Source organism: Ptychodera flava, chromosome 13 (assembly GCF_041260155.1).
Source record: "Ptychodera flava strain L36383 chromosome 13, AS_Pfla_20210202, whole genome shotgun sequence".
NCBI classification, from domain to species: Eukaryota; Metazoa; Hemichordata; class Enteropneusta; family Ptychoderidae; genus Ptychodera; species Ptychodera flava.
In genome coordinates, this window is record NC_091940.1 from 7,157,675 (window position 1) to 7,170,489 (window position 12,815).

At 35.4% G+C, this 12,815-nt stretch overlaps 1 protein-coding gene across 5 annotated transcripts in view; it reads right to left on the bottom strand.

The window, feature by feature from the left end:
• Nucleotides 1-11,070: 11,070 nt before the first annotated feature.
• The window catches only part of LOC139147275 (uncharacterized), a 60,463-nt gene continuing 58,718 nt past the window's right edge, over nucleotides 11,071-12,815 (bottom strand). For 4 of the 5 annotated variants that reach the window (XR_011555686.1, XR_011555688.1, XM_070718306.1 and 1 more), the window contains one exon: nucleotides 11,071-11,333. Coding sequence is in view for 2 of the 5 variants with exons in the window: in XM_070718306.1 (XP_070574407.1) it covers nucleotides 11,203-11,333 (131 nt within the window). In the remaining 3 variants the exon portion in view is untranslated. The remainder of the gene's footprint in view (nucleotides 11,334-12,815) is intronic. The other variant, XR_011555685.1, reaches the window with a different exon arrangement.

Genomic DNA, 12,815 nt, shown 5'->3' on the forward strand with positions numbered 1-12,815 from the left:
AGGGCTGGTTCAGCTGAACCAGCCCTCAGCATAATAATCGTGCACATAGCTGAACCAGCCTTGAGAAGCCGCAGAGACTTCCAACTATTACAAAAATATCCCAGTATAGCATTCAGAAAAATAGCGTCAATGACACGGTAGCTCCCATCCTGGACTATTTAGTGTTTGTTCTCTGGTCAGATATTTGAACATGTGTGAAAGGGATAAAGTGCATGAAGTGAAAATACTTAAATGAAATGTACTGGAGACAGTGAAATATGTTTAATGTAATTATTCAGAATATAAAATGGAAAAAATACAGAATTAGATATATCGAATACTGTGATACAACCATTAACTCAACAAGTCATTTACAATGACATAGTCCCCACTTGTAATAGGAGTATTAGTCTTGATGGGGCAGGAAAATGTGGTCATTAAGAAGTATCACTGGAGTGTATATGTTGAGATCTATGGGCACATAGGTCTATGTCGTTGTTCCCAATTTGAAACACATGAGGCATGTCTAAGTTATGGTTCTAAATCGGGAAAAAAGATCAGACCTCTAGCAGTATTGGCCAGCCAAGAAATACATATGCGCATTATAAATGAGGTACAAGATGTGACATCTTAAGGTCTAATATCCTATCAAAATTGGAGGGTATAGAACTTGTGGTTACTGAAATATGCATATATATGTATAATCAAGGTCAAAGGTCATCGAGGTCACATGACATTTTGGAAAAAAAAATTATATTGCTAATTAATCCCTATATGCCAAAAAATCAGATCTCTAGCTCTATTCGCTTGCCCAGAATTAGATGTGTACATAATTAATGAGGTAAAGCGTGTGTTGTCATAAGGTCTCCCATCCTACTAAATACAAAGGACATAGCACTTGTGGTTACTTATTTATTGACATAAACATATATTTTAGGTAAAAGGTCATCGAGGTCACATGACATTTGGTCAAAAAATTTCTCTCCTATAGTTATCCCTATATACCAAAAATCAGACATCCAGCTCTATTGGCTCGCTCAAAATTAGATATGTGCATAATTATTGAGGTACAGTATGTGGCGTCATAAGGTGTCCAATCATACCAAACATGAAGGGTGTAGCACTTGTGGTTACCGAGTTATGGACAAATATGTATATTTGAGGTCAAAGGTCACCGAGGTCACGTGACATTTTGTCAAAAAAATTGTTTTGCTAAGTTATCCCTATATACCAAAAATCAGACCTCTAGCTCTATTGGCTCGCTCAAAATTAGATATTAGCATAATTAATGAGGTACAATATGTGGCGTCATAAGCTGTCCCATCATACCATACATGAAGGCTGTAGCACTTGTGGTTACTGAGTTATGGACAAATATGTATATTTGAGGTCAAAGGTCACCGAGGTCACGTGACATTTTGTCAAAAAAATTGTATTGCTAAGTTATCCCTATATACCAAAAATCAGACCTCTAGCTCTATTGGCTTGCTCAAAATTAGATATGCGCATAAGTAATGAGGTACAATATGTGGCATCATAAGGTGTCCCATCATACCATACATGAAGGCTGTAGCACTTGTGGTTACTGAGTTATGGACAAATATGTATATTTGAGGTCAAAGGTCACGAGGTCACATGACATTTTGTCAAAAAAATTGTTTTGCTAAGTTATCCCTATATACCAAAAATCAGACCTCTAGCTCTATTGGCTCGCTCAAAATTAGATATGCACATAAATCATGAGGTACAATATGTGGCGTCATAAGCTGTCCCATCATACCATACATGAAGGCTGTAGCACTTGTGGTTACTGAGTTATGGACAAATATGTATATTTGAGGTCAAAGGTCACCGAGGTCACGTGACATTTTGTCAAAAAAATTGTTTTGCTAAGTTATCCTATATACCAAAAATCAGACCTCTAGCTCTGCTGGCTCGCTCAAAATTAGATATGCACATAATTAATGAGGTACAATATGTGGCGTCATAAGCTGTCCCATCATACCATACATGAAGGCTGTAGGACTTGTGGTTACCGAGTTATGGACAAATATGTATATTTGAGGTCAAAGGTCACCGAGGTCACGTGACATTTTGTCAAAAAAAATTGTTTTGCCAAGTTATCCCTATGTACCAAAAATCAGACCTCTAGCTCTATTGGCTCGCTCAAAATTAGATATGTGCATAATTAATGAGGTACAATATGTGGCGTCATAAGCTGTCCCATCATACCATATATGAAGGGTGGTAGCACTTGTGGTTACTGAGTTATTGGACAAATATGTATATTTGAGATCAAAGGTCATCAAGGTCACATGACATTTTGTCAAAATATCCGAGATATCTGCGTGAACGGATGGACTCACGGATGGACTCACAGACAGACATGACCCAATCTATAAGCTCACTGGACTTCATCCGTGGGGACTAAAAATTTGTCACTGCATCCTTTTTGCAATATGAATACGATGAGAAACTAAATTTTTATTTTTTGTGGCCTTATACATGGGAGTCTATGGAGATCTGCCTTATACATGGGAGTCTATGGACGTGTAAACTAAAAATATGCAAATTTCACCACGATTTGCCCAAATTTGGGAAAGGTCACTCCTATGCACTTCCATACCAAGTTTCAAATCAATCGGACTTGTGGTTTCAGAGCAGGAGATTTTTTGACCAAAAATGGGAGAAAATTACAAAAAAATTCATGAAAAATAGCAAGTCCAAGATACTGACCCAAGATGCGCACAATCATTTCATGTCAGCCAAACTACTTACATGCTAATTTTTCATGTAATCTGCTCAGTGGTTATTGAGTTTTTTCAATTTTGACTGTTTTTACATTTTTTCACTTAATTTGCATATTTTGGCAATGACAACTTCATTTGAACAAAATCTCATCTACAGCCCATCATCCATGTACACACCAAATATCAAGATGAAATGTACAGCGGTTTTGGAGTTTTTGATGTTGACGGACAGACATACAGACATACAGACATACAGACGTACAGACATACAGACATACATACAGACATACAGACATTTTCCTAGCCTATAAGAATAGCTTCCATTGCCATATATACATATGGCTATGGGAGCTAAAATAACTACCAGGGCTGCATTTCACATCCATGTACCTAGTGTGTCAATAGTCCTGTACAATAGTTTTGCAATTAGCACATGCATCATGGGTTTGAAAAATAAGCTTGACCATCTGCTTCAGAGTCAGTCCTGTACCAGCTATGTGCACAGTCTGTAATAGGCAAAATTCCAACATAACTGGCACATGAATGTGTGTACCGGTATAGCCATGTGGCAGCTGTGTTCTTAATAAGGCTTGTACCCCTGGGTGACTAGGATAAAAAAGGGGCTGCCACGGAAAATTCCCATGAGGCTGCTGCTGGTATGTGGATGATAATCACTATGCCACAAAGGCTGAAAAAAAAAACCCAGTACAGAGAGGTGATCAGCAGTTCTGGTACATGGATGACAGTAGCATTAGATGCCTACAACACACATCCCCATACCTGGACTGTGTAAAAATTACCTTGCTACAGTGTTGTCAGGTACATACACGGTACAGGGATGTGCTCTGCAAAGCTGTGCTAGGATAAGAAAGGTTCCCTATGATCCGTAATACATGCACATGTCAAGGGGTTCATACATATATTGTACTCCAAAAAAGCACCCAATTGGCTTTTCCATGCAAAATGTTCCTTGTACTATGACAGTTTTAAGTGAGTAAGATTGCCATAAAATCGTTTCCTGCTCTTGAACTTTATGTTAACTGAGGAATCCATATCAATATTCTATGTTCAGTCAGCATTTCCTCTGCTTGTGATATACAACACTGTCAATGCAAAAGATGATCAGTTGAGAACAGAGCCGGATGTCTACCAAATTTTCACAGATAATGTACAAACAGATAGTCTCCTATATATATATATCTCAGAATTTTTCTGTTCTGTTTAGACTGTTAATATTTACAATGTAAATATAGTAAAGAGTATGAAAACATGCCATCTGTGACAAAACTTAGGCCACTTTAAAAATCTGAGGTATGTTATTGTAGATAAGGTACAAGTTAAATTGTTGCTGTGCTCTCCCTGGCCTTTCGAAATTGTTAGTAAATTTACGAATTGGGTTCAAAAAATATTAGTAAGCACAAATTATGTTATTCTGAACCCACCAACTTTCAACAAGCACTTCTGGTACTCAATAGATGATTTAAGGGGATAGAAATGATGAATGATTTCATTAAAGACAAAAGAAAATGAAAAATCCCTTTTTAGTTTTTTTGACAATGAAAACTCATATTTTGATACGCATTTTCAAAAGATTTATTGAATAACACAGTACATCATGGGTCATGAATGCTTGTAACATTGAAATTTCTTCCTTGTCTCAATGAAGTGTGTAATTTTGGTCAACGGCCAATGAATGTTATTCAATTACTCTATCTTTATTACACAACATAACATGCTCAAGTATATTGTGACACAAATCATAACTCCCTTTGTGTGTGCAGTCAGTGGTTGATGATTATATATATTAATTTATGAAGCGGTCATGAATATTATCAAATATTATCAGTGTTTGCACAAGTTTTAGATGCTAGAAAAGCTGTCCCCTGTTTTTCATATTTGGAAAGCTCTGTTACTTTGAAAGTATGCATGTCATCCCATAGGTACTAGGTGGTGCCTCTATAGCTGTAGTCATTATGCCATGTTCATCTCTAAATTCTTTTTAAACAAGCACTGATCAGAACATTTGGCAGTCTGTGGTTTCGCACAAATTTTGTCTCATCTCAATCAAATTTAAGTACGCAAACTGAGACTGGTGATCCTGCTAATGTTTTCTTAGAGACAGTTATACTTTTAAAACGCTGCAGATGATCGTCATTTATTTTTTTGTCTGGATAAACTTTTTGGTCATGGGACTGTGCACAGCATTTTCTCTGGATCATAGAAAACTATCAGTATTCATAACATTTGCTGAGACAGTTTCTTGTAAAATATTTTGAAGGAAACCTATTAAAATTGGCAAGCTGACTGAAAAATTCAATTTGCAGATCGTCAAATGACAAATCTATGACATCTAAGATTTCCGGCTCGCTTCCACCTCCATGCACAGAAAAACACTGTGCAGTACATGTTCAACCATGCGCGGCCCGGACTGCAGTTCTGCTGTAGTTCGACTGTCTTTCAGGCTGACTGTTCTTGATCTCTTCTAGCTCGGCGGTTTCATTGTTTCGTATTTTTGTCATATCAGTTGCCGTTTTTATGCCCAACTTTCTTTCCCAACTGGATACTATCAATCCAAAGTATTTGTAACTGCACTGTTCCCTCGATCCGCTTCAACAGTCCACTCGGAGAGTTGACAGCATGTGAGTGTTTGGGTGTCTCGAAACTACCGTAATGTGGGTGGTAATGCATGACACACCACTATGAGATTACAAGACCCGGGGATCTTGAAACCTTTCGCGCATGCTCATGTTATTACAGGTCAAAGTCCAAAGCCAGCTATCACCATGTGTCGATGCGCTGATGATAGGGGCAGCGTAGGTTTTGAAAGACGAGATATGACAGTATTTCCCCGGAATTCACAATCTTGACCGAAAATCAGGCTTCAAAAATAACAAAATCGTTCGTAAATGGCCGATCGGGCATTCATTTTTTTTCGTAATTTTCATTTTTGTTCGTAATTTACGAAAGTTACGAGCGACAGCGAGAGCACAGAAGTTAAATTGTTGCTGTGCATAATGACTTGTACACACTTCTGGTTAAACAAAATTTATGCCTCAGAAATAAAATTGCTAGAAAGAATTTTCTAGTGATGCAAATGCCTTCAGTATAATATGATTTGATTGAGAAATTATGTTTAAAAATCATGTTGTCATGAACCTATCATGCCTTCTGAACTTTCTCATTTCTAGAACCATAATGCTTATCATGCCTGAACCCATCGCTTTCAAAGTTTGTACAAGGACATGGCCACGCCAAATCTGCAGTTGTCTATTTCTCTTAAAGATAAAAAGCCAATATGGCCACCAATCACACCCTCATTCATATGAATCATATGTTTACTTGGGTAGATTATGGCTTAATACTATTGTTCTAATCTCCATCAGCCACAACTCTGGGTTCTTTTTTCAGCATTTTTGTTTTTTTGTATAAACTGCAGTTTCCCATTCAAATAGTTGAAGCATAATGAAATCCAAAATGTGTGGCTTCTCAGTGCAGTCTCTATCTTTACTGTAGCATTGTTACTGTTGAAACTTTAAGGCCAGATGAGAATTCATTTGTCAATTATAAAAATGATAATTGCAAATATACACGCTGTATTGACAAGCATAATACATTTGCGTTTTAGTGTATACAGTACTGAAATACAGAAAAAATAGCCAAAAGTTTAGAGTTAATGGAGTGTAATGTACTTACTTCAAACTACATCACACATATGGAGTACGTCATCAATGATGACTTGCGTAGCCAGAGTAACAAAATATTTTCTCAAAGTTCTTTCCAACTTCCAAGTCTCAAAAGGACATTGCACTATGACTTATTATAAATCCAGTTTAATGTTCTGGCATTGAAATTCATCATTGTGACATTCAAACCATAGTTTCATTTACTTATTTTTGCCTGTGCAGTGATGCAACAATTGTTAGAGCTGTCTTTTTCATGCCAAGAGACTTACTTAACTCTGAACAATTATGTCAGTGTACCACATCACAATGAGAGGTTATATAACTTTTAAGGTAGCATTTTCTGTGCACCAGGAAAGAATTGATAATTGTGTTCCAGCAGTCAAATGCTGTATTTGTTTAAGAACATGACAGACTTTTAGAATGCTACAAATGAATATTCCAATATACTTGTACAGTTTCCCTAAACATACTAGGCCTTAATTTGCCCTCATTGTACTAGTAGCTGGGCACTGAGTGTTTTACCAGTAGCTAATCTTGTACTCAAAATTTGAATGTTTGCATCTTTTATCTTCTAGGATGCTGGAAAAGTCACATTCTGCGGCAAAGAAACAAAGCAGCCCCGTATAGGTGTGCTTGTGTATGAAGGAGAAATTAAGCAGTTGGTGGTGTTTTTGGAAGTTGTGTATGAAGGAGAAATTAAGCAGTTTGTGGTGTTTCTGGAAGGTACTATTCTGTACCATGGAAACGGACAACATTGTTCTAGGTTTGCTAACTTATCTATAGGTGTTCACTTTCTCTGCAACTTCGACTATATCAAATGTGTCAATGGCACATGTAAATTTCTGGAGTATTTCTGGCTTTACAGCAAAGACCAAGCGGAGATACCAGGTAAAGTTAAGCAGGTTGGGCTGGCAATTATGAGTGGACTTTAGTGTGTTGGGGTTTTGCCAGTAATACAGATAGTTAGTCCATAGTTTCTTCAACAATCATCTTATTAGATGTGTTAGTGTTGTTAAATGTATCATGGTATCACTGCAATTATATTTTTATGTCATATCTGCAACTGTTTTCCAATCATTGTGTTAGTTTGATATTCATATAGATTTTATGGAAATGAAGGAAGTCTATTCGGCAGTTTACACTTAAAATCTTTAATAGATCTGCCGGTGCTCTTGGAATGAAATTAATAAAATTTATTATACTGTAAGAGAAATTCAAGCTGTACATTGCTTCAGTTTTACTTGAAAACATATTTTCAATATGTATTATCTGAACTGTAAAGCACAGCAGTTTTTTCTTAAGCAAAACTTTCACTTATTTGAAATGTAGGAGGTTGGGTGATTGTCCTATTACTTATGACCGCAGAGCTGATGCATTGTATGCAGACTTTGCTGCTGGAAAATTCTGCGCCCCCAATCACATGCAGCTCTATGAAGTTGAATGAATGGGAGAGAATATACTTTATGGAACTGTTTTGATAGATCATTTCAAAATGCCATATTATATTATCACATTTGAAAATCCCAAAAATTAAGAATTGTGTTTCTTAGACGATGTGAATGTCGAAATGAAAATGAAAACTGTCAACATTGAAGCTTTAATCAGGCTTTACTCACAGGAGAATGGTTTGGCAGAGTCTTTACTTCATACATACCTCTTCATAGTGTTGTGATTGGAGGCATAGGTGTCTCACCAGCCAACAGTCAACATTCTGTTCATAGGGTGTATGTTGTACCTGTAAGCATTTATTCAGCATCTAAATGTACGATGCTATTGTCAGATTTGTTCAAATTATGTTGACATCATAAGTAACATATATCAAGGCTAATTCTGTAATGTTGGGAAAAGAGATTTGCAATGCAGATGGAATATATGTTTTCAACTTTGACAAAAGCAAACAGTTATCTTCATGGCAAAATTTTTCCATTTTTGATTACTCAAAAATCCCTCTCAGAAACACCTGTTTCACAGATTTGAACATTGGTATACATATCCTTTGGGATGAGCTGAGGTGCAGAATTAGCAAGATTGTATTTTTGAGGCAATAGTTTTCTTTTTGTCGAGAATTATTATTCTGAGATACTACATTTAGTACTGCCTATGGTATACTGGTCTAACTCAAATTATTAAGTAGTATTTTTGATCTAAGTCTGATTATATTTTTTTTGCAACCTCATCTTTGTTTTGATTTTTGTATTACTTTTTGACAAAATTAGAGTTTGAGGATTTTGGTGTTTTGACACCTTTAAAAAATTTATATCAGTTTGGAAATTTTTTAGGTCCTTTGCGTATCAGCAAACGCATGTCACTTTTAAGTTTTTTCCCTATTTTTTTTGCAGATGAGTTAGGCAAAAACATATGTGTGTTTCTGGTAACCCAATTAACCCTAGAAAAACCCACTGACCCTAGACTTTCTTTCACATTTTCAGAAACTTTGAGCATTTGTGCAAAATATTATTACATTTTATTGTTTTTCGATTGTTTACCGGCTAAAATGAACGATATAAAAATTGCCAAGCAACCACAATTTTGAGTAATGTCATCAAAAATCGGCAACTTCTTACCTGATACCTTGATAATATTTTTTTTCCTAACTTTGATTCTGCAATTCTTATATTGAAATATCACCATGTGCATTATTTTGTGTTTTCTTTTTCTATCAGTTGATGTATCAGTTGATGCATTTTCTATTATACTCTTGCTTTACATTTATTTTATTCAGTAGACGATAATATTTCTGTTTGCCTTTGTTCTGTCTGCCAGTTATTAATATATATAAGATAATTTTGCTTCCACAAAAATTATACACGGTGAATTTATATCCTGCTCCGATGTTGCCATTCTCATTTTCAGACTCTTTTTCTATTGACAATTACGCTTATGATATATCAAAACTTGAAAAATCTTTGATTTACTTTTCACTAAGTGTACATCTGATAAAGTACAGTATCACAAGCAAGTGTACATGTATCTACCTACATAACTGTATACAGAAACTGAAATTGTCGTACAGATGCTTTCTTAAAATTGCAATCTTGCTGGTCTTGAAAGCATGCTGAACCCCATTGAGGTAAACTGTATAACATGATGTTACAAGTACATAGCATTCATGAAAAATGTCATTTTTAGCAATTATACCCCTTAAATTGTTAGATTTGATTATTTTGCACCAATTACTGTCTCATTTCTTGTAAATGGTAATAAAACAGTCTGAGAGTAATTGTTACATGATTGTTGTTCGTTTTTTTAACGTAGCCTGCAGGACTTCTAGCTACTTAAGCTATTCTCTACATTTCAGATGTGGTACAATCCTGTATTGTGTATAGCGCCATCACATAGATGACCCATTAGGCTGTTCCATTTGATGATATCCTACCCTACATTTGCAAAATATGATGAAATCAAATTTCAATTTGAGGGATGATCAGAAATTCTCTTTTGCCCCCCCCCCCACCCTGCTGGTCCCAATATGGTTTGTATTTAAGCCACATTTAGCAATTGAAGTGGTTTGTGAGCAAGCCATACATTGGCCCCGGAGTGGCATGCCTGCAAGCCAGCTTGTAATGGTTTGTTTGTAAACCAGAGGAATCCTTAAAGTGGCTTGCTCGTAACCAGAATTAGTCAGAAATTGGTTTGTCAGTAAGCCACATTGCACTAATATTGGCTTATCTTCAAACCAGATGGAACCAGAATTGGCTTACCGTTGAGCCAGAGAAGTGTGATATTGGTTTATAAATAAGCCCCTGTTCAGCATTATCTGGTATATGGGCATTTGGCCACAGTATCTTAAACTTGGCTTGCTAGCAAGCCGTGTTCATATTATAGTGGATTGCCTGTAAACCATTGTTTAGTACCAACTGGCTTACTGGCAAGCTGAAGTGATCTTAGCTTGACATGTATATATGCCGTATCATGTTCAGAGGTAGCTTGCATACAGGCCATTTAATTCTTAGCTTGGCTTGCCTGTAAGCCAATATTGAAAAGCAAACTGGCATGCACAGAAACCAGACTTGGTATGCAGGAAGCCAAAATAAGCCAAAATTCACAACTCTAAACATTCTGTTTACTGACAAACAAGCCGGTTTATTTTTGGCTTGAATTTAGCTGGTCAACAAGCCAGAAAAATTTGCAGTGTAGGAATGAATACTAAGAAACATATATCTACAACTCAGAGTACAAGTTGCAAAAACAGCCATGCATGCAACACTGATAAAATTTGTCCGCATTTCAAGCAGCGTTGTTGAATATCGCACATATACAGCTATATTTAGTAACAAATCTGTAACCGTGAACAGCGCTATTACATGATTCTTTATCATTTTCATATAAAATCATATAAAAATGTTTCATTTAGAAAATGCTCAAATAAGATGTAACAATGACATACCCAAAGCTGTGCCTTTCACTTTATTTGAAACATAAGTCACAACTTCTGATGCCTAATATTCATAGATGGAAATGGTTGTTGATGTCTATACAGTAACATAAGCAAGAGCTCAAGTATTCCAGGGGCTCACAGGGGCTCAATTAATGAAACTCCACTGTACACAAAACACAGTAACATTTTGCCTAGAAATTGTTTGGAATATTACAATAAACATCATAGTAAATTCCAAATGTCCATCACACAGCAAATACATGCTGGAAGACTAGAAGAATGCAATTGAGCAACCAACATATTTCCCTATTTGTGACACAGAGATAGAGAATTTTGTTGAAATATCAAACAGCCATTGTTCAGATTCAATTCTGTGTCAACTATTTTTGCAGTTCTGAGAGAGAGCAAGTTCTCAAACAAACCTCGTCATTGTCATAGTCATCTGCATAGTGGCGATGTGATTTGTACAGAGGCAGTATCTTCTTTTGTTGTGTAATTTGCAACACTTAAATGATAGTTCTGTGAGCTCTGGTGGTTGGATTACTGGAAAAAGAAACAACATTATGAGACTCCTTAGTATTGTATCATCAAATATCTATTTTCAAGCTATATCTTCTCAATTTCTTCTTCAAATTCAGATATTTTGTTGAAATGTTGAATACTTATTTCAATCACATAATCATGACTGTATTGACAAGATTGAAAGTCCCTCAGATCTTGCTGGAACCCTGATTTCCAGACACAGTAAATCTTTTCTCTATGGATGCAGGCTTTTCATTCTCTAGCAAGAAGACATTCTGTGTATCAGCATCTAATCAGCAAACAGAGACAAACAAGGGTTGCAAGCATAAATCAATTTTAATTAATTTGTTAACGCAAGATTAAAATATTGGGTGGGTTCACCTTTAAGCTTTTTAAACAGTCATTAAGTTGCTTGATACAGAAGTTTAATTTATGCAAATGTATGTAAATCACTTGATTTTCTGGCTTCCTTTTCCACTTTCAAAAATTCCAAAAAATTTAACTTCACTCAGGCTGGGTCAAATTTTCAGAAATTTTCACATTATGTTCTTTAAATGCTATATAACAAAACATCTATTTTGTTTGGCAATAAAGTTTTTTCATTTTGAATAAGAGGCATTTTAATTTTGTTAATCATGATTTAAATCACTTTTTTGAATGTCAGTCTTTCAACCAATGCCATTTTAGAATGAGGATAGACAATGTAAAATAAATAGTCGTTTTTTTCTACATGTACTCATCTTTCAAGTGAAATATTTCAGAAAATAGCATCAAGTTTTTGACTTAAATTAATTTTTAACATTAACACCAAAATTGATTCACTGTAAAAGTCTACAAATTCATGTTTACGTTTAACAAGTTCAATTTCAAAGTCAAGTAAACAACTGACAAATGTACTTTTTATTAATTTGGGTATTTAGAATGGCATTGAATGGATGATTTGATTTAGTAAAGGGAATTGAACTTGCTGGAGACAACAATTTTGGTAAGGAAATTCATTGAAAATTTGACTCAAAATTTCTCCGTAATTCAACCCTATTCATTGTTGATAGCCACTTGGATAAAAGAGAATATAATTGATCTCACATGTAATATAATTATTACAGATGTCAAGTAAAAATGAAACATCCCGTCTGGACTTTAGAACTCTTGTGCCATACTTGTTTTGTGTAGAGAATAACATTTTGTGACACATGTATTGATGAAGAAGGTGGATATCTTTGATAGCTCATTTCAGGATAACCTGAGCAAAAATGGCAAAATTAGCTATAAAAATACAAAATTGAAGATTTCATCATAATTTCAATATATTACATTAAGATAAAGCCTAGGAACCTGTATACCAAATATCAAAGCTATTAGGTGAGTAACTTTTGAGAAACAAATATTTTGACCAAATATGGAAAAAACTGACCCAAAAATACAAAAATTGAATTCACCAAATTTCAATATATCACACTAAGACAATCCATAGAACCTGTATACCAAATATCAAAGGCATCA